Source organism: Ostrea edulis, chromosome 1, assembly GCF_947568905.1.
Source record: "Ostrea edulis chromosome 1, xbOstEdul1.1, whole genome shotgun sequence".
In the NCBI taxonomy this organism is placed as follows: Eukaryota; Metazoa; Mollusca; class Bivalvia; order Ostreida; family Ostreidae; genus Ostrea; species Ostrea edulis.
This window is the reverse complement of record NC_079164.1, coordinates 106,130,079-106,151,714: the sequence shown is the minus strand read 5'-3', so window position 1 is coordinate 106,151,714 and position 21,636 is coordinate 106,130,079. Positions and strand designations below refer to the sequence as shown.

At 36.1% G+C, this 21,636-nt stretch overlaps 2 protein-coding genes across 3 annotated transcripts in view; one reads left to right on the top strand and one right to left on the bottom strand.

The window, feature by feature from the left end:
- The window catches only part of LOC125667895 (F-box/WD repeat-containing protein 8-like), a 12,553-nt gene extending 12,001 nt beyond the window's left edge, over nucleotides 1–552 (top strand). Inside the window, exon 11 of the mRNA XM_048901576.2 lies at nucleotides 226–552. Coding sequence (XP_048757533.2) covers nucleotides 226–367 — 142 coding nt within the window. The 3' untranslated portion in view covers nucleotides 368–552. The remainder of the gene's footprint in view (nucleotides 1–225) is intronic.
- On the bottom strand, nucleotides 383–21,636 carry LOC125664756 (uncharacterized). 2 transcript variants are annotated; one of them, XM_056153175.1, is made up of 15 exons: nucleotides 21,567–21,636; nucleotides 18,034–18,141; nucleotides 16,944–16,984; nucleotides 14,379–14,452; nucleotides 13,721–13,924; nucleotides 12,752–12,813; nucleotides 11,206–11,363; nucleotides 9,739–9,821; nucleotides 9,284–9,383; nucleotides 8,154–8,617; nucleotides 4,054–4,782; nucleotides 3,643–3,903; nucleotides 2,790–2,862; nucleotides 855–933; nucleotides 383–775 (listed from the first exon to the last, which is right to left on the bottom strand). In XM_056153175.1, the coding sequence occupies exons 2-15, from the start codon at nucleotides 18,114–18,116 to the stop codon at nucleotides 568–570; spliced, it is 2,619 nt and encodes an 872-aa protein (XP_056009150.1). In that variant the 5' UTR covers nucleotides 18,117–18,141; nucleotides 21,567–21,636; the 3' UTR covers nucleotides 383–567. The 2 variants fall into 2 exon arrangements, with proteins under 2 accessions (XP_056009150.1, XP_056009151.1); XM_056153176.1 differs by having other exon boundaries at nucleotides 618–775; nucleotides 855–929.

Here is a 21,636-nt window from a genome sequence, read left to right as displayed (position 1 = left end):
CACTGATTCACTTTGCTACCATATTCTCTTAGAATGCGAGTGTACTGGAAAATAAACTTAGTATTGAAAGCAGACCTTTGCTGGTTCCATTTGACCTGTGAGCATAATGCAGCAAGAAATATCTTTGAAACATATTAGATGGAAAGACCAATCAAATGTATGAATTTATGCCACTTTGACAGACAGAACATGCAGTTAGTATCCTAGTATATGTTTATTTTACAGGTACAGAGGTGGAATACAGGTATACGACTTCTCCAAGGATCAGCTGACCCAGGGAGTTCCTGATATATGTCTCTCTTCTTACGATGAGCCAAGCGCTTCCAACTATAACATGGCCTTAGTAAATCCCTACGACAAAATATGAACATGTTACTCAGGATATGTGTAGATCTCCTTTTAATTGGATAATACAATGTTTTAGAAATTAGATGATGTACATAAACACTGTGTATAGGAGTAGGATTGTTGTTTCATTAGAGAGTACCAATGTCTTTCATTTTATTCTGTGATATACTATTATAAATCAGTAAATGTTTTGGTAAATATAAATATGTTTGTTCTTGTTCACTGTCGTGTCAAAGATTCAACTGAAGAATCCCAGTCATCAACTTGATTCCAGAAAGCATAAGACAAATGAACATTGCTGAAATCACTGCTCCAGAAATTCTCTGGAAGGTCATCCATTGGAATGAGATCTGTGTTATCCAGCAGATGGAGCTTGCATTGATAGAGCAGTTCAGTCAGCTCTTTGTCACCATCTTCCACCAGCCTTCTGAAAGAGCAATATACATTTCATTATTTTACATTCATTTAACAACGAATTTCAATGCATCAGTAATGTTTTGACTTACTTGGATGACTTAGATTGTTCAGTGTTTGGAGGAATATTTGTTGGTCCTTTGCACTCGGAGATATCACTTCGTACTCTTGCTAAAAAAAATATTGATGATGAGATGATTACAAAATATTGTTGAGTTGAGAATGAGCATCTAATATGTCAAATAAAGATCACCTACAGAAAGTACAGCAACACTCGATTACATCATACACACTTACTGTGAATTCACCCTTACAGCAAAGTGATTTTCATTCTCTGCAGTTTTAACATATCAAGAACTTCTTGAATATAACAAATTATCATGAATCAAAATTGTTTTTCAAGGTCAATTTCATAGCCACAAAACAAGATAGAAACAGAATTAGTAAAGACAATCAAACTTGTTAAACATATTCCACCATTACAAATGTGTTTTCTATTTGTCTGTCTGTTAGCACCCTTTATTTCATCTATTTTAGTACACCTTTACAGTTTACAGAAACAGTACATCATACTAATAAAGCTAGGATAATCAAACTTGATACATATATTCAACCAGATGCAGTATTTCTGTGTGTTTGTTCATCCATTTGCACACATGGGAAAGATGAAGAGTACTAGGAGAATCAATAAAAAAAAATCACTCTTCAGTTGGGGAAGATTTATTTCGGATGGTTGGGTACAGGATTGATTGATTATATATTGTTTAATGTCCCTCACAAGAATTTTTCACTCATATGGAGATGCATCATCAGAAACCCATGGTCATTTGCACTTCTTTTACCTCCCGTGGGACACAACACCGATAGTTTCGAGGTGTGTCTCAGCTTCTTAATGCGATTGGTCGCTTTACCATTCCTTATTGCGATATTCAACCAATGAAAAAGCCACCTATTTCCAGTGTTCAGGAGCAGAGAAAAACATGACATTTGAAGCAAAGTTACAAAGCTTTCAGCAAGATTCTTTACATCTTCTTTGTCAGTTTGTTTTGAAATTAATTTTATTCAAAATATAAACATACCATACAACTTATCTCTTTCCTCCTTCATCTGGTCAACTTTTCCGACTCATTGAATTTGCATACCCAGTCTATACGAAAGTTTTTTAGACCACACAGGACATTCGGTCCTGTGTAATCAATGAACACACCGGACCGAACCAAATTTTGTCAGACCGAAAAACCTAATGTAAAAAAGTGAAACACGTGAAAATGCAAAACCAAGGGAATCTTATTTATTATTCTAGTAATACTATACCAGGGATCCCTCCCGTATAATACTTTAGACAGTCCATGCGGTTTTAATCACATTCATTTACGTATTTGGATTTGTGTGCTATTTTTTACTTATAACAAACATTTAAATGACTCCGCATCAAAATAGTAAAGCTCAAAACCGGACACTGAGACATCGGACATTCCGGTCCTGTGTAAAAAATGATGCGTCGGACCTGAGGTACTGCACATCGGTCAGGTCCGACGGTCCGATGTCTTTCGCATAGACTGCATACCCGATTTAGATTTATGTGTACAAAGGCTGCAAGCAAATGATGCGCCTGTTGGGTGAAAGTTGAGGTACTTTAGATCATAGCTGTACCCTTCAAATGAAGTTTTTGACGACAGAGCCCTGTAACCCCAATCTTTGATAGTGGCACAACAATACACACACTTGCCATTACTGCTGATGCTTTAGAGTTTTGGGAATACTTAAGGTGATTCCCATTGGTCCTCGATAGGTCACATAAGGTCATACATTTAAATGAGTTATGCGAAAATATCGACGTTGTGTCCCACGGGAGGTAAAAGTAGTGTGACCGACTGTGGGTTTCCGACGGTGATGGAGAGACCATTGCCGGTGAAGGGCTGCAAAACTTAGGTATACAATTAGTAATTTTAGCCAAGTTTACAACAGCATAATCAGCTTTAACAAGCACAGAAATAAATAATTAAATACTGATTGTAACATAATACCTCTGATTTTTTCAATGGAAGTCTTTTGCTCACCATCTATGTAACTTTTCAGTGAATGGCCATCATACATGATCTGAGTAAAATAAAATAATGCAAATTGACACGCACAAGATCATTTAATAACAAGAGGTACTGTGAGTAATGTTCACTAAGAATACCCCTCGCTTACCCCAATCTCCCAAAGGGTGTTGTTAATAGGTATAAAATACCTCTTTCCTGAGTGGAAAAATATGGTATGCCTTTGTAGAAGAAAATGGAAGATATAGTCCGAACACAAATCCAAAACCTATAATTTTGACCTTGAGATCAAAGGTCAAGGTCATAAAGAGGTCATGAATGTACATGACACATAGTCTCATGGTGATACACCCATGTCTTATGGTATGACTGTCAAAACCCTATAATCAATTTTGACCTTGAGGTCAAAGTTCAAGGTCATATAGAGGTCATGAAGGTACCCGACACATTGTCTCATGGTGATACACTCATGTGTCAAATATGGTATGCCTATGTCAAAGAACAAAGAAGTTATGGCCCGTACACGAATCCATTGTAAAAAACCGTTAATTTTTACCTTAGGGTCAAGGTCATATAGAGGTCATGAAGGTACTTGACACATCGTCTCATGGTGATCCACCTGTGTGCCAAATATGGTATGCCTATGTCAAAGAACAAAGAAGTTATGGCCCGGACACGAATCTGCACAGACAGACGGCCGGACAGACAGAGTGATTCCTATATACCCTCCAAAACTTTGTTTGGGGGGGTGGGGTGGGGTATAATAATCAGTTTTATGGTACAAAAATGCCCAGTGTTACATGTACGTGGTGAAGAAGAGTTTGTTTTAACTTGCCTCCTTGTAGGCCTGTCCTTTCTTGACTACTTCCCCTCCCTTCACAGCACTAAGCCATTTCACTGGAGTGGTAAAGATCTCTCCACCTTTGCTCTCGATGAATCCAAGATCAGTCAAGGAGGATGTGAAAATTTTTCCACCATGCTGAATAGTCAAGATTTTCTCTGCTGGAAATAGCACATCTAAATCTATCAGAGTTCGCAGGGAAGGAAACTTTAAGCCACCATATTTCTCCTTCATGGTTTCTTCGTCTTCTTCTTCCTGAAAGAGAATTATGGGATATGGCAAATTTTTCATTCTGTAAAGTGATCAGTACTGTTTGTGAATATTTTTTTATCTAAGATAATGAAAAAGAGCGAGTGTAATATTACATTCATGGTATATTGATAAAAGTTGAATCAGTCTGTATACCATATTTAAGCATGTGTTTGCATTGGATTTAGTGGCAGGCTGAGGCTGCACTTGAGATCCGTGGAAAATGATTCTCTGTGGAGCTCCTTTCCTACTCTGGTCACCAGATCCATTTTTCTGAGAAAGCCAAGGTTCGTTTCTCATTATTTGTGATCCAGTTGATAACATTTGACTTTGGGAAGCTTGTTGGGATTCAGCCTCTTTCTGACTTTCAATTCGTTCCTGTATTCTTCTACTCAGCTCCCTGCAAGACACTGGGAATACATCACTGGAACAGACGGTGCTGGGGGAAATATTTCTGTCCTCTGTGGGCCTCGAAAGAGATACTGGAGGCGACTTGAAGGATGATATAGTTGTTGTTTTAACTGGAGGTGACTTTCGTGTTTTTCTTAGGAAGGAGTCTGGGTTGAACAATGGAGGTGATTTTATAATTTCTGATGGTCTCTTAAAGCTATGAGATTTCTTTGTCTTCATCTGATCCATGTGCATTGTACTACTGGAAGAAAGTGGAGGGGGAGGATTATGAACTGGGATTTGTAGCTGAGGAATGCTGGAAGCTGCCCTACTTTTATTGTTGGATACAAGATTGTTGTTAGGATATTTGGATATGTGTGTTCTGGTTGGTTGCTTTCTGCCTGAATGCGAAGTTGTGGCAGTTAGAGGAACAGCTTGTTGTGCCTGGCTTTCAATGTTCATTGTCCCAGTAAGGACAGTCTTGGGTTGCACAACCTGAAGAATTAATGTACAACTGAACTGACTTTCACCTATTAATCAATCAATCAATTCTTTATTCTTATAAATGTACAGTCATACATTAAAGAGAGGAGGTTGGAAAATACAAAGTACTGCATATACAACATGTACAGGAATAAATATTTTTTTTTTGAGAAATATTGATTCAATAAATGAACATTACCATGAGACAAAGTTTTATCCTAATGAAATTATTAAAGCTACGTAAGGTCCACATTTTTCTTTACAACAAAACAGAAAGTTGTATAAACTTTTAAGCAGTGCAAGATTTGTTGATGTAAATAGGTTGTGGAATTTTATAAGAAAGTCTATCTTTTTTAATGGAGTTTAAAATAACATGCACAGTTAGAAATAGTGTTTTGTGTCCTGTAACCAACTTTTATTTGCGACTTTTATTTCGTGATCTACCAGTGATGAACTAGTTCACAGCGAATAATTTTAATGACTGAGATTATCTTAAAGCAATACAAGCTGTAACTAACGGTAAATAAATTAAAAAACAAGAGGTACTGTGAGCAATGCTCACTAAGAATACCCCCCCGCTTACCCCAATCTCCCAAAGGGTGTTGGTAATAGGTATAAACTACCTCTTTTCTGAGTGTAAAAAACAAAAGGCATGACAAACCGAACCATATTGCTACTTCGATGTCCAAAATCGATAGGGAACATCTTCATCCCATGGGTAGTCCATATGTATGATATGGTGACTGTAGGTGGAAAGGATAACGCTTTAGAGCCCGGAAACCATATTGCTACTTCGATGTCCAGTGTGCTTGACCTTTGACCTTTTGACCCAAAAATCGATAGGAAACATCTTCATCCCATGGGTAGTCCATATGTATGATATGGTGACTGTAGGTGAAAAGGATAACGCTTTAGAGCCCGGAAACCATATATTGCTACTTCGATGTCCAGTGCGCTTGACCTTTGACCCCAAAATCGATAGGAAACATCTTCATCCCATGGGTAGTCCATATATGGTGACGGTAGGTGGAAAGGATAATGCTTTAGAGCCCGGAAACCATTGCATCTACAGACGGACGGACAGACAGACGGACAACCCGATTCCAGTATACCCCCCCCCCCCCCCCCCCCAACTTGTTGCGGGGGGTATAATAAAAGAACAAATAGTCAACATACTTGTGATTGAATATATATAACTTAATAGAATCGGAGTGAATCTGAATATATATAACTTAATAGAATCGGAGTGAATCTGAATATATATAACTTAATAGAATCAGAGTGAATCTGAATATATATAACTTAATAGAATCGGAGTGAATCTGAATATATATAACTTAGTAGAATCAGAGTGAATCTGAATATATATAACTTAATAGAATCAGAGTGAATCTGAATATATATAACTTAATAGAATCAGAGTGAATCTGAATATATATAACTTAATAGAATCAGAGTGAATCTGAATATATATAACTTAATAGAATCAGAGTGAATCTGAATATATATAACTTAATAGAATCAGAGTCAATCTGAATATATATAACTTAATAGAATCGGAGTGAATCTGAAGCAATAAACCCGTCAAATTAGCAGAAAATGTTAATTCATGAATCATTCTCATCCTGTCAGTAATTCCTGCTCGTAACCTCTGATGTGCATTGACCTTGGAGGTCACCATAAAAAGCGAAAGAGAGGCACTGAGTACGTGTTAGATTTGTAAACAGTTTAACATGTCAATTTTATAGAAAATTCACAATCAAAATTTCATTTTGAGTGGCACATTTGCGTAATTATTACCTTTTTACAATTACATAGTATTTCTAGTCATTCATGAAACAACGTAATATTTTAAAACAAACGACACGTGTCATTACTCCCGTCGGTTTCCGTCTTTGTATATGGCCTCGGTCTCAGCAACCCGATTATGTTCGGCAATCATCGTTCCAATGTCCGTGTATATGACGCAATGGCGGTTTATACGAAATGCTCTCAAACAATATTCCCTTGTTTATTTTGCTGAATTTTTCTTAAGATCTTTGGGATTATATCAATTATACCAGTAGGTGTTATTTGGTGAATAATTGGATAGTTGAAAAAATACCGTCAGTTCAAGCTTGTATTGCTTTAAAGACAAGATGTGTTTGTGAAACACAAATGCCCCCAATAATGGCCAATTCCGAAGATGGCCAAGGTCACAAGGGCAAATATCTTGGTACCAGTAGAAAGATCTAGTCCAAAAAAATGCTCATGTACAATATGAAAGCTCTAATATTTACCATTTAGAAGTTATAACCAATGGGAAAAAAAATTAAAGTAGGTCAAATGTCAAGGTCAAAAGGTTCAATACCAATGGAAAGATCTTGTAACAAGGAATACTCATGTGAAATATCAAAGCTCTATCTCTTACTGTTCAAGTTATTAGCAAGGTTAAAGTTTTCAAAAAGTAGGTCAAACTCCAAGGTCAAGGTCACAGGGTCAAAAATGTTGGTACCCACGGAAAGGTCTTGTCACAAGGAATACTCATGTGAAATATCAAAGCTCTATCACTAACTGTTCAAAAGTTATTAGCAAGGTTAAAGTTTTCAAAAAGTAGGTCAAACTCCAAGGTCAAGGTCATGGGGTCAAAAATGTTGGTACCCACGGAATATAAAATAAAAGCTCTATCACTTACTGTTCAAAAGTTATTAGCAAGGTTAAAGTTTCAGACAGAATGACAGACAGGACAAAAACAATATGCCCCCCGATCTTCAATCTCGGGGGCATAAAAAACATGAGGCATTAATGGACTGCTTTGTGACAAGAAGTTCTCACTATTCAAGAGAAAATTTCTTGCACGTGAAAAAAATAGTTTACAGTATATCAAACAAGAGGCTAAAGGGTCACATTGCTCACCTGAGTAGTTACAGGTTTTTTTTCCTGCTCAATATGTATACATCAACAAAATTGTGGCTTCATATTGGGTCATATCAAACTAGATTAGATTCAATTTAATAGCAGTTTTGGAGATTTTTTTTACTTCTATTTAATCCTATGTAAATCTGAGAATTTTTAACGAGGTAATTCTCCACTACATTTAACTTTTTTATACAATGTATAAAGAACAAATAGATTAGATAACAGGCATGGCCTGTATAAGTCCTTTCCACTACATTCAATGTTTGCATGCATTATGAAGTGTACCCTTGTGGATCTGGAAAGGAATATTTCAAAAAGAAGACAATCTAAATAAAAGTTTATAGATGCTAGATAAACTTTGATCAGAAAAACTCACTTGAGCTGTTAGCAAGGTTGAACTGAAAAGGGTACATTAAATTAAGGGAATAGAAGAAAATAAGTTGGAGGGCAACAACTCCAGAAACTGCATGACGAGGACGGTATACCTGAGCTTTCTCTGTGCCTGATGTTCCAGCCGACACTGCCAAGTCTGGCTCCACACACCCAGAGGACTGATCTATCTTGGAGTGTTTGTTTGCAGGTAAATTGGAATGTTGCACTGAAGAGACCGTCAACATTGAAGTCTGGTGTCTGCTTAACCAGTCATTCACTTTATTGGCATAAACACTAGATCCTCCTCTTGCCGTCATTTTCTGAAACTGGCTTTCTGCTGAATTGCCCGGGTTTTGTTTTAAGTACTTTGTCAGCTCTGTCTGCTTCATTAACAACTCTTTAAGAGTGCTCTGCCTTTGTGTTAGGTCTCTCATCTGTTCCCGTAGTCTGTCTTTATCCTCTACGGTTTTTACAGAGTGCTTGGCATCAAATGTTACTCTCACCTTTTCATAGTTCATTTTCTCACTTATGTTTTTCAAAGAACTGTGCACAACAGCTAACTTTTTCTTCAAATTCTCTGCAAATTAATGATCATAAAAACATCTTCGGAAACTCATAATCGGTCGCACTTCTTTTACTTCCCGTGTGACACAACATTGATATTTTTGCATCAACTCCTTAAAATGACCTTACATAATCTATCGAGGACCATTGGAAATCGCTATAAATATTTCCTAAACTCTAAGCATCAGCAGTTTAATGGTGGTGCCCATGAAAGTGTGTATGTTTTGTTGTGCCACTAACAAAGGTCGGGGTTACAGGGCTCTGTTGTCAAAAAAGAGATACGTTGTAGGGTAAGTTTATATTTTGAATAAAATTAATTTCAAAACAAACTGAAAAAGAAGTTGTAAAGCATCTCACTGAAAGCTTTGTAACTTGTCAAAATCTTCGCTTCGAAAGCCATATTTTTCTTTGGTCCCAAACTCTGGAAATTGGGGGCTTTTTCATTGGTTGAATATCGCAATAAGAAATGGTAAAGTGACCATTTGCATAAAGAAGCAGAGACACACCATCCTGCAAAAATATCTGGGTTGTGTCCCACGGGAGGTAAATGAAGTGCAACTGACTGGGTTCCCGATAATGGCAAGACATTTCCCTGATATGAATATCGTTACCATATATATATCAAACATTCAAAAATACCCAAGGGAGTGTTTGGTGTATGCATACAGTAGTTCATTACCTCTCTGTTCTTCAGTCATGTCTTTGCCTTTCATGTTCTCTTGAATTTTTGTGTGAATTTTTTTTATCTTTCCAAATGCCTCCACCATATCTTCTTTAGTCTGCAAGATTTATAGAATCTCTTCTTAAGTTCTGTGGAATCATTAAATTTCGTGGTTTCTCAATTCATGCGGATTTCATGGTAAAATTGTCAACATGATTTATATAATGCCTCAATGAACAAAATCTCTTGGTATATCCACAAAATTACATCCCAATGAAACTATAAAATCTTGGCAAATTAATCAAAGGAAATTTGGCCCCTATGAATTCAAATGATTTCACATTACTTGAAGTTGTATTTCAACCCTTTCTTTTAGTTTGCAATTAAAAAAATTCACACACTGTAGAACAAGACAAGCATTTACAAGGTTCTAATTCAGAATGCCAAACAGGAATGGTATACAAATTACTTGCCATGTTGCTATCCAACTCTTTGAATTTACTGGAAACTGTTGATGTGCCACTTGAAGTTTGCGAACAAGGAACTACCTGCTTTCCTGGCAAAATAATATACATAGATATGACAAATATTGTTGAAAAATAAGATTACATATAAATCATCCGAGAGTCAGATCACAACGAGTTGATAGGTGCAGATCGTCAGATCACAAGAGATGTGAAGCATCGAGTTTGATCTGATGATCTGCACCTGTCAACGAGACATGATCCAACTCTTCGGAACAAGTTACTGTAGTAATAACATATTCATTATATACCCCATTATTTATTTTTAAATCCACATTTATAAGATAATGAATGTAATATAAATTATCAACAAGATCTGTTTGTGAAACACAAATGCCCCCGATAATGGCCAATTCCGAAGATGGCCAAGGTCACAAGGGCAAATATCTTGGTACCAGTAGAAAGATCTTGTCAAAAGAAATGCTCATGTACAATATGAAAGCTCTAATATTGACCATTTAGAAGTTATGACCTATGTAAAAAAATAAAATAAAAGTAGGTCAAATGTCAAGGTCAAAAGGTTCAATACAAACGGAAAGGTCTTGTAACAAGGAATACTCATGTGAAATATCAAAGCTCTATCTCTTACTGTTCAAAAGTTATTAGCAAGGTTAAAGTTTTCAAAAAGTAGGTCAAACTTCAAGGTCACGGGGTCAAAAATGTTGGTACCCATGGAAAGGTCTTGTCACAAGGAATACTCATGTGAAATATCAAAGCTCTATCACTTACTGTTCAAAAGTTATTAGCAAGGTTAAAGTTTGAGACAGAATGACAGACAGGACAAAAACAAGTATAGTAGGAAAATATGTTAAGATTTTTTTTATATTGAATTTATGAGACAGGAACACAAGAATACACCGATATCAGGCCTCAACCGTGCACAGCTTTTTGTGTCCCGTAAATTGAAGGTTTTTGTAAAAGGTGGATCTGTAGCTCTCTGTCACAATATTTTTTCAGAGACCTACAGTTCTCCAGCTAGTAATCTTCTAGTTCGTCCGTCTTATCTGATCACCTGAATCTGCTCAAGAAAATGGGCGGGCTGTAATCGGCCAATGAAAACTCTTGTTGTATTACATCAAACATGTCATTCAAACTGTTCAATCGTCTCATTCAATTGTGTCATCATTCAACGCAATACTATATCGGGTAAAGCGTTCTAATTCAAAGGTGAATTGCGATAAATATATTTCAAAGCACTAATTTCTCTCAAAATGTCACTGCAAACAAGTCTTTATGTTAATGTATAATGTATGCATTGTATTTTGGTTTACTGACAAATTTTAATTATTTCATTGCAACAATTTTACCACTGGCAATTTTAACAGTATCAATGGTAACTTAATATGTGTGTATTAACATTGAATTCATAATCATAACCTTAATATTCTGTTTATCTTTAACATATTACTGACATACCCATACTTCTAGAAGAACTCTGGGTATCGGGAAACAGCACCTGAGAACCTCCGGTCTGGGAAATGTTCATGTCCTGTGACTCCTTTTGGTGGTCCTCCGTCTGTCTGGTTCCTCCCAGTTCTCTCACTATCCTCTTTGGTTTCTCATTTGGACAATATCTATGAAGATGTAGATATTCTATAATAATATTATATAAAGAGGTCCAAGAACACTTACAAATAAGCATTCTCAGTACATACAATTTTTTAGAACTGCAAATAACATGTACCTGGTCACTTGCCTCCTATTAGTTTGACCAGCAATCATGATCACAATACATGTTTGTCTCTAGTTTAAATATGACCATAATATATGTTTGTCTCTAGAGTAGTATATATAGGAGAGAGGAGAAAATCTTTGGCTGGACCGGGAATCGAACCCGGGACCCCTGCATCTCTAGTCAGGTGTTCTAATCACTGAGCTACCCAGGCTAATATCCACGGTCTGTATAGCCCTAACTACTACACTAGTGTGGTAGTTGTACTTAGTTTAGTTTTATATTTTTATATTGCCATTCACATTCATTCACTTCAATACATATTGCGCTGCGCTACTTACTAACTTTGTGTTGTGTGTTAAAGAAACCTAAACACCCTTTTAAATATAATGGTTTAATCCGTAAGGGTCCAGTTAGAACATAACTCGGATTAGTTCATGTATCTCTTAGGTGTCATACTTGTTCTGTCATCTGATTGGTCTTAGTATTTTGTTCTAGCCAATAGGAATTCCTGGCGGGAATTCCTGAGTTCTTTTTATGAAATAGTTCAGGAAAATCTAGTTTTGAAAGAGATTCCAAAGGGTGTTGCCACTATTGAGTTCTCAAAAAGCATAAAATATATATTTAATTTATAGAGGATTTGCTAACACCAACAACTGTAAGTAGCTGATAGTTTTACTATATGATTAAAAGCAAGTAATGAATTTAAATAAGTAATTAAACTTTTCTTTATTCATAAAACTTGTGTGCAAGTCATGAGTGAAAGATTTACTGAAAGTAGAATTGTGGAAAAACATAATTTCTGTTCTTTAAGTAAATAATGAGTTTTAAGTAATATAAATGCGCAGAGTGATATATGTGTACAGAATTTAGTATTTTAGTAAATTATTCAATAGGTCATCATAAGAGTTTTAAGCAGTTCACCTTGATTTCGGAAGCTGTAGCTCAGTTCCATAAACTGGTATGTACATGTACATATGCAATTCACTGCAGTACATTATATTCATTTTTTTAATATCAATTACTTATAATTGATGGTTCAGAGAGTTATGTCCTTTGACGATAAAATGATGAACAATATATATATATTTGTATCGTTGCATATATCATATGTTCGATAGTGTCTTTTGTCTTTGTATTGTATTTGTCCTTATATGTTTTTATTGTTGTTATAGGGTTCGTTTTCATTGTTTCCAAAAAGTAAACGAATCTACGACCTTAACCATTTTGTGGATTATTCTTATACTCAAGATCGGTTACACTAGTTGAAACAATATGTTAGTGCATTACCTTTGACTCTCGGTTTCTTTTGGACTGTAGCCTTTAGAGATGATACTTGTTACATTCTCTACCTGAAAGAAATTTTGGATTAGAAAAACTGGAACACATTTCTCTTTCTTTGGGTAGGGTAGTATGTGGGATGGTGGTGAAAGGAGGGAAAATATTTGCACACTATCTGTAAACGTAAAAGGTGCAAATATGAATGAGGGAATCAAGGAAATGTGTCTCAGTTTCACAGACTTTTTAAATCATAGGAAGTGTTCAGGTCAAAAAACATCAAATTGAAAAGCAACAATATGTCCCTAACTGTGGTTAAATTCAAAGTGTCTCAATTGACCTGTGACCTTAACATATGACTTTGACCTTCCTATCATAGTTTTGAACTTTCATTTCACTATTATTGGGTGAAGTCTCTATGCTGTACATTTCAAAAGTTCTTTTTATGTATGATAATAGATAACAAAGAATTTCACATTTTACTACAACCATAAATTAGTGCTCATGCTTGATCATCAATTAAAAATAAATATAAATAAGGACTTTCAGTAAGACCACGTTAAAGCTGTGGACTGGTAGACGTACATTCAGTAAGACCAAAACAAGAAGATAAGAGGGGTAAAAATGTTGAAAAACACATAAACATTATAATAACCAGATGCATTTTTGTGGAAATTCCTTCACAGCTCTAGATGTATGATGCATCTGTTTATTGATTATCATGAGTTAAAGCTCAAACTTACAAATATACATATAATTTTATATTCATTTCTTATTATGGACAATCTGTGTTCATTGGGCTGGTAAAAGTCACTCTCGATGTAACAGTAATTAGAATCAGAAGTTAGGTCATTTCAAAGAATACAATTTTACTTGGATTGAAAGGCACTAGCCTGATAGACTTTTCATAATAATTTTCTCTCCTTGGTTATTGTTTTCAAATTACAAGTTCATTAAATCAATTATCCAGATAATACGTACTTGCTTGTCATTTCTGTTGTCATGGCATCCCTGTGGTGTATTAACTGCGCCCTGTCCCCCATGCCTTTCCACACTTACAGCTTCACGACTCTGGTGAGTTTTAGCCTGAGTAAAAGCCTTCTGTTTGTAGTTACAAAGGATGGAGTAACTAGACTCCTCATCAGACTCCTCGTCATTTGTCACCTGCTTTTTCCTTTTCCCTGGCTTTTTAAAAAACATTATTATGGAATATGTAATAAATATATCTAACATATTCATCCTATTGAGTGCTCTTGGCATTTAGATAATTGGGAAACGGAGGTGGTTATTTAGAACTTTGTTTTAAAATATTTCCAGTAATATTTTGACTTTGAGAATTGTTTAAATTGATATTAAATTCTAAATGAATTTTATTGATACACTTTCCTTCATGATGACATAATCCGCTAAAATCTTTTTTATTGATTTGTTATTTCAAATTGTCAAAATAACATAGTAAATACTCTAAGAAATCGTAGCTATCACCAGTATCAGGTAGATCATACTGTATTTAAATGGAAGGGTCTTATATTTTTAAGAGTTGAAAACAGTCCCAGGGGCGGTTATAGGGGTAGGGGCATTCAATAGGATGAATACGGTATTCTAATTTGACTGTTGATATGGATATAGATTTCCTTACATTGCAGTATACAGGCTCCTCAATTACATTCTGAAATCTGGATATTGTGATGGGGACTATAGGAGACTTGTAATCTGCAAAATAACCAATAAACCTATTTAACAAGAGGCCTATAGGCCTTATCGGTCACCTGAGTATTAGTTAACAGAATCACTAACCCCAAGGGTTATGAAATCTACAATAATTTTCCTGTTCTGCATATCTAAGCTAAATTCCAATATTCAGCAGCACTATAAAACAAGATATGCTCTTAAAACACAAATGCCTCAAAAACTGATGAAAAACTTTACATAATATGTTACATTAACACTATATGACATTTTGGACCTGTCCTAGAGTCAGAAACCTGAGATTTCAAAATTCACAACTTTGGTACATCCCTTTCTGCTTCTCCTAAATATGCATTTAGTTTCTATACAGTATCAGCAAAATTAAAGAAGAACACCTTTCAAATGATATTAATTTTGGCTCCATTGAAACCAGAAACTCTACCCCTGGGATATTTTGGTGATGGGCTAGATGCTCCTTCTAAATATCCACATACAGTGTAGTATCAATTTAGTATCAATTGTTTTACACATAAACACTCATAATATACCAAGTTTGGCCCTGCCCTGGAGTTGGCTCCTCTACCCATGAAATTTACAATTTTGGTAGAAGCCTTCCTGCTCTACATCACTATGCATAAGTTTTTCTTATAGATGTGCAGTCCCAAAGATGCTTCATACCAAATTGGAAGAGTTGGAATGGTAGTTATCAAGGAGTTTAAAATGTTCAATTGTTAACGCATGACGGATGACGATGGACACAGGCCAATAGCGAGGGGTTACCCGAGTGATCAGGTGACCTAAAAGCATTGTTTTGTTTTTTTAAAACACAGAATCTTAATCAATAATAAATAAGATCAAGTAATATCGCAATCCTAAGACCTTGGTTTCACACACAACAAAGTTGCTTGACCACAATGGGGTAAGAATCTCACAAAATAAAAAAAACCATGAGAACAACATTAAGACTATGAGATAGGGGGTAGGGAGGAGACCATGCAGTAATAAAATATTCTATGTAGGGGTAACCACAGCCATTTTTAAACTCCAAACATGCCAAGGGCTTGTGTATATAAAGTAAAACATGCTTATAAGGAACATGCTTATATCAAATTCATCCTTATTGCGAAGTGATATTCATTCCCCTATAAAAGGAAAATTTATTGGATATAACAAAGTTTGGCTATAAGGAACTGTTTTTTGCTGGCACTGAAGGTTTGCTATAACTGTGTTTTACTGTATTTTACAGGCTCTGGAGGTTTACTATAACTGTGTTTTACTGTATTTTGCTGGATCTGGAGGTTTGCTATAACTGTGTTTTAGTGTATTTTGCTGGCTCTGAAGGTTTACTATAACTGTGTTTTACTGTTTTTTGCTGGCTCTGGAGGTTTGCTATAACTGTGTTTTACTGTATTTTACAGGCTCTGGAGGTTTACTATAACTGTGTTTTACTGTATTTTGCTAGATCTGGAGGTTTGCTATAACTGTGTTTTAGTGTATTTTGATGGCTCTGAAGGTTTGCTATAACTGTGTTTTACTGTATTTAGTTTTACTTTAAATCAAGCACCTCACTGTACTAGTATACTATTGAAAGTATTCTAGACATCAGTGAGTCAAGTATATTTCCATGTTTATACTTGTCCAGATGGATGAGTTAGGGGAAATTTTAATGTAAGCTATGGAAACATAAAAATCCAAGGATTCCCTGCAATGTGAGACTACCCTTACATCAAATAAAGAGTCTCCTGTTTTCAGTTTGTGGCTCTCACCTGATTGGTGAATGATGCGAATACAGTTAGAGCTAATGATACCAGATGCTTGGCATCATCTTGGGCCCTGTTTAATGGAGCCTCAGTGAAAGAGATTCTTCAAGCAGCTCACTGGGCCTCTGAGAATACCTTCACCTCATTTTATTTGAAAGATGTATCTTGGGGAGAGGAAAACTTTGCCAGATCTTCCATTATGAAGACAATTAATGAAGTAGGCAAAGAAAAAGAAACAGTAAGGGTGAGAAGAACATGTAACAATATTTTGTTACTGTTTATGGGTTTTTTTATAATCAAAAACTAAGATGTGCTTGTGAAACACTATGCCCTTGACATTACCAAGTTTAATTCAGAATTTCACCTTGACATATGAACTTGAATTTCATTAGTAACATACTTTTCACTTTGACCTTTTTCTTCACCAAATATGAAGTTTCTACCATGTTTAGTTGAAAACTAAAGACTAAAGTTGAAGCTGCATGAAGACAGATGGATAGATAGACATTATAAAATACCAGTACAATCCTCCATCTCATTTTCAATCTCAGGGACATACGAGTGCAAGATGAGATGTGGGCTTTATAATTAGAATTTTCTGTCTGTGATTTAGAGCTATTACAAACTACATTGTAATGTTTCATTCAAATCCTATAATAATGAACAGAGAAATGACTATCAAAGTCGCTATGATATTCAGATATCTACAAAGTTGTAATCTACCATTAAAAGTTGATTAAATTATCTTTACATACCACTTGTGCTGGCAGCATTTCCACAAATATTTCGATTTAATCTGCAATATCAATTAACACAGTTATTCATGTTGTCAGGATTTTACAAAAGAAGATACTGAGGAATCATTTAAATTCATGGGGGGCAATTTTCGTGGATCATCCTGATTTTACAGTTTTACTGGGATGTAATTTTGTGGATTATCCAGATTTCACAGTTCCATTGGGATGTAATTTCATGGATTATCCAGATTTTACAGTTCCATTGGGATGTACTTTTGTGGATTATCCAGATTTTACAGTTCCATTGGGATGTACTTTTGTGGATTATCCAGATTTTACAGTTCCATTGGGTTGTAATTTCATGGATTATCCAGATTTTACAGTTTCATTGGGATGTAATTTCGTGGATTATCTAGATTTTACAGTTCCATTGGGATGTACTTTTGTGGATTATCCAGATTTTACAGTTTCATTGGGATGTAATTTCGTGGATTATCTAGATTTTACAGTTCCATTGGGATGTACTTTCGTGGATTATCTAGATTTTACAGTTCCATTGGGATGTACTTTTGTGGATTATCCAGATTTTACAGTTCCATTGGGATGTACTTTTGTGGATTATCCAGATTTTACAGTTCCATTGGGATGTACTTTTGTGGATTATCCAGATTTTACAGTTCCATTGGGTTGTAATTTCGTGCATATGGTTTCTGTTCATTGAAACATCATATAAACTGTGTATTTCATTGACTTGAAATTCACAAGGGTACCAATAAATCCACGAAAATTTAGTCCCCCTCCCCCCAAATCTAATACAGTAATTACACAGTATTACAAAGACTACAACATTTCTGTGAATAAGCAGGCATGCTACTAAAGGTATCATAGGACAACTAGTTCACTTATCTAATATCTCAAAAAAAAAATTAAAAGTTTATCTAATATCTCAAAGATTTTTAAAAGTAGTCTATGAAAAGTCCCATATAGGATGGCTGCAGACAAGGGACCCCTATGAAATCTTTTGATTTAAATTTCAACTGTAAGAATTAAATTATCAAGTCCTAAGAAACCCTTGATAACACACTTACAAGTCTTTAGGCCTACTCACAAACTGAATGCCACACCTGGGGACATACTTCCACTGTGAATTGTTGTGCCACTGACAATGGATGCATCACTTTCTGAATCCATGTTCAGGTTCTCCCTGCACTGATATCTTTATCATATAAAAAGATTGTCTGACCATTTTCGCCCTGCATTGATATCTATATCAGGGCTTGAAGCTAACATTTTATGTCACCAGTCCAGCCGGACTGATGGGGAATGATTTTAACCAGTCCGCAGAAAAATTTACCAGTCCAACAGTTTTTCAGAAATAATTAAACATATTTCGTTAATGTAATTAAAATGAAATTTAATTCAAAAAATGAATATGCCTCAGACAATATTATAACACTTAAATGTGGGATTTATATAATTTACGAATCAAATTCGCCTGATATCTACAGATCAAAGCATGCCAAATGTGTGTATAAAATTTCATAAGTATATCTTCCAAAATGATGCTTTAGAAAATTAACCAGTCCCATCGGACTGACTAAAACAAATGTCAGTCAGTCCGCCAGACTTTTAACAAGTCACAGACTGACGGGCATATGTTAATTTCGAGCCCTGTATATCATATAAAAAGATTGTCTGACCATTTTTGTATTACCGGTAAATTGTTTTGTATAATGACCCGGAGGTAGGGGGTGGGGGTGGTTAAGAGGGAAGGGAGAGAAATAATGAAGACAAAAATAAGAGGTGGAAGGGGAGAAGAGGGGTAGAAAGGCATAAGAGGATATAGGGAGGGAGAATGGAGACGAAATGAGAGGGGCAGGAAGGAGGAGATAACAAGAGGCTTCAAAGGGTAGGAGGAGAGAAAAGAGTAAGGCAGAAAAAGAAATGAGAAGAAATAGGAGGAGAGAGAAAAGAGAAAATAGGGAGATGAGGGAAATAGGAGTTTATAAGGGTGTAGTGGAGGGTTATACAAGAGGGTGTAATAGTTATATCAGAGGTCTAGGGGAGGGTTATATGAGAGCATATAAGGGAGGGTCATACAAGAGGGTGTAGTGGAGGGTTATACGAGAGGGTGTAATAGTTATATCAGAGGTCTAGGGGAGGGTTATATGAGAGGGTGTAGTGGAGGGTTATACGAGAGGGTGTAATAGTTATATCAGAGGTCTAGGGGAGGGTTATATGAGAGGGTGATGGGGAGTAATATGAGAGGGTGTAGGGAATGTTTATATGAGAGAGTGTAGGGGAGGGTTATATGAGAGGGTGAAGGGGAGGGTTATGTGAGAGGGTGATGGGGAGTTACATGAGAGGGTGATGGGGAGGGTTATATGAGAGGGTGATGGGGAGGGTTATATGAGAGGGTGTAGGGGAGGGTTATATGAGAGGGTGAAGGGGAGGGTTATATGTGAGGGTGTAGGGGAGTTATATGTGAGAGAGTGCAGGGGAGTTATATGAGAGAGTGTATGGGAGTTATAAGAGAGGGTGTAGGGGAGAGTTATATGAGAGGGTGTAGGGGATGTTTATATGAGAGAGTGTTGGGGAGGGTTATATGTGAGAGTGTAGGGGAGGGTTATATGAGAGGGTGTAGGGGAGTTATATGAGAGAGTATGGGAGTTATAAGAGAGGGTGTAGGGGAGAGTTATATGAGAGGGTGTAGGGGATGTTTATATGAGTGTTGGGGAGGGTTATATGTGAGAGTGTAGGGGAGGGTTATGTGAGAAGGTGTAGGGGAGAGTTATATGCGAGGGTGTAGGAGAGGGTTATATGAGAGAGTGTTGGGGAGGGTTATATGAGAGAGTGTAGGGGGGGGGTATAAGAAAGGGTGTAGGGGAGGGTTATATGAGAGGGTATAGGGGAGGGTTATATGAGAGGGTGTAGGGGAGGGTTATATGAGGGTGTAGGGGAGGGTTATATGAGGGTGTAGGGGAGGGTTATATGAGGGTGTAGGAGAGTGTTATATGAGAGAGTGTGTAGTGGAGGTTTAATTGATAGGTTGTAGGTGAGTGTTATATGAGTGTAGGTGTGGGTTGTTTGAGGTGAAAAGTTATTTCTCTTCACCGAGTCATCGGTTTAATTCAGTTTTCTCTAAATATATCCCATCTATTCAGGGACAAGCAATGTTTGGTGAAGAAAAGTGATAGATACACTTTTCATTCCATTTCATATGTTGCAATATAAAACTACAAAAAATGTATGATGGTGTTAAATATTTACAAGGGTTACAAAGAATGAAAATTGCAGTTATTACACTGAAAAAGGGAGATAACTTTCATAAACATACATTTCATCTATTTTTGGTTTAATTTTGGTTTGCAATCATTTTGGGTAGTCCAGATCAAATTCTAAAATCCAATTCCTTCAGCAATTTAGGTGGTCCTTATTAGAACTCAGAATCACCTAACCAAGTGATCATGGCAGTCATACACATTAATGTATGTCCTTACTGTGTGTGTACAAAATATAAATATCAACCTTCTGATTATTCGAATACCGTTTAAATCATTATATGCGTTCAGCTGTGATGAGAACTTTTGTTATTGTCACACACATTTCGAATAATCTAGCAAGTGCAGTGTATTCAGATTGAACATTGCACTGTATTTCAATCGAATACCTGACAAAATGCTGGGGAAATATACAATTTTTCATTTCACATAATCAAAATATGACACTTCTATATCCATGATGAGTATTGAGTATGTCCTTTGCATGACAATTATATTTGTGTACAGAATAGAATAGAATATGATTTATTTCCAAATTAGGGCCCTCTCGGGCATACATAACATTATATTTGTGTAAATGACATTATATTTGTGTAAATGACATTATATTTGTGTAAATAACATTATATTTGTGTAAATAACATTATATTTGTGTACTGAAACTCAGTCCTGTATTGTATTGTGATTTGAATCATATATGTTGAGTATTATGCCCGTTTGGGCCCTAATTTGGAATAAATCATATAACTATGAATTACATAGATCCATTATCTACAAAGAATCCCCTCTGATTGAAAAGGTGATTTTGATTAGGCCTATCAAGCACATAGCATCAGGAAAAAACCCAAATTTTTTTGTCAGCATGCCACACTTTAATTGGCATTAATGGTCTCGATCATGCTAAAAAGCAAGGACCACCCATTGTATTAGGCCTTTTAATTTTGTAGTGGTCAGCTGGGTTCGATCGCCGATTACCAGATAGCTCAGTTGGTAGAACACCTGACTAGATATTCAGGGGGCCCGGGTTCAAATCCGGTCTGGTCCATTGTATTTTCACCCTTCCTGTTGCACTTTGAAGGTGAATACAAGATGTCACACAACGTGGGAGAGGGGGTGCCTGCCCCCCCCCCCCCCCCTCTCTCTCTCAGTCCCTGAGATATTTTGATTATCAATGCCTAAGGCATGATATATATAGCTTAGCTGTAGCTACTAGCTACAAACCCTTTTTATTTCGTCTGTGATCTAGTTCACCCCCACCCCCTCCTCTTTCTTTCTCCGCATCCCACAGAAACCTGACAACAGTCATGCAACTGCATATCATACCAAATATAGGCCTAAAATAATACATCTATTCTCTTACTAGTTACTAGGCGTACTTTTCGTTTTTTGTTTTGCAGTAGAAAAATCGAGGTTCATCTTTACCCGCCAAA

Bases quoted from the DNA above. Each gene is read 5' to 3' on its own strand.
- LOC125664756 (XM_056153175.1), bottom strand. From the start codon at position 18,116: ATGGATTCAGAAAGTGATGCATCCATTGTCAGTGGCACAACAATTCAC. The intron at 14,453-16,943 runs GTATGTAAAGAT...GTTATTTTGCAG, and splicing joins AAATGCTGCCAGCACAAGTG to ATTACAAGTCTCCTATAGTC. The intron at 12,814-13,720 runs GTACGTATTATC...AATTTCTTTCAG, and splicing joins ACAACAGAAATGACAAGCAA to GTAGAGAATGTAACAAGTAT.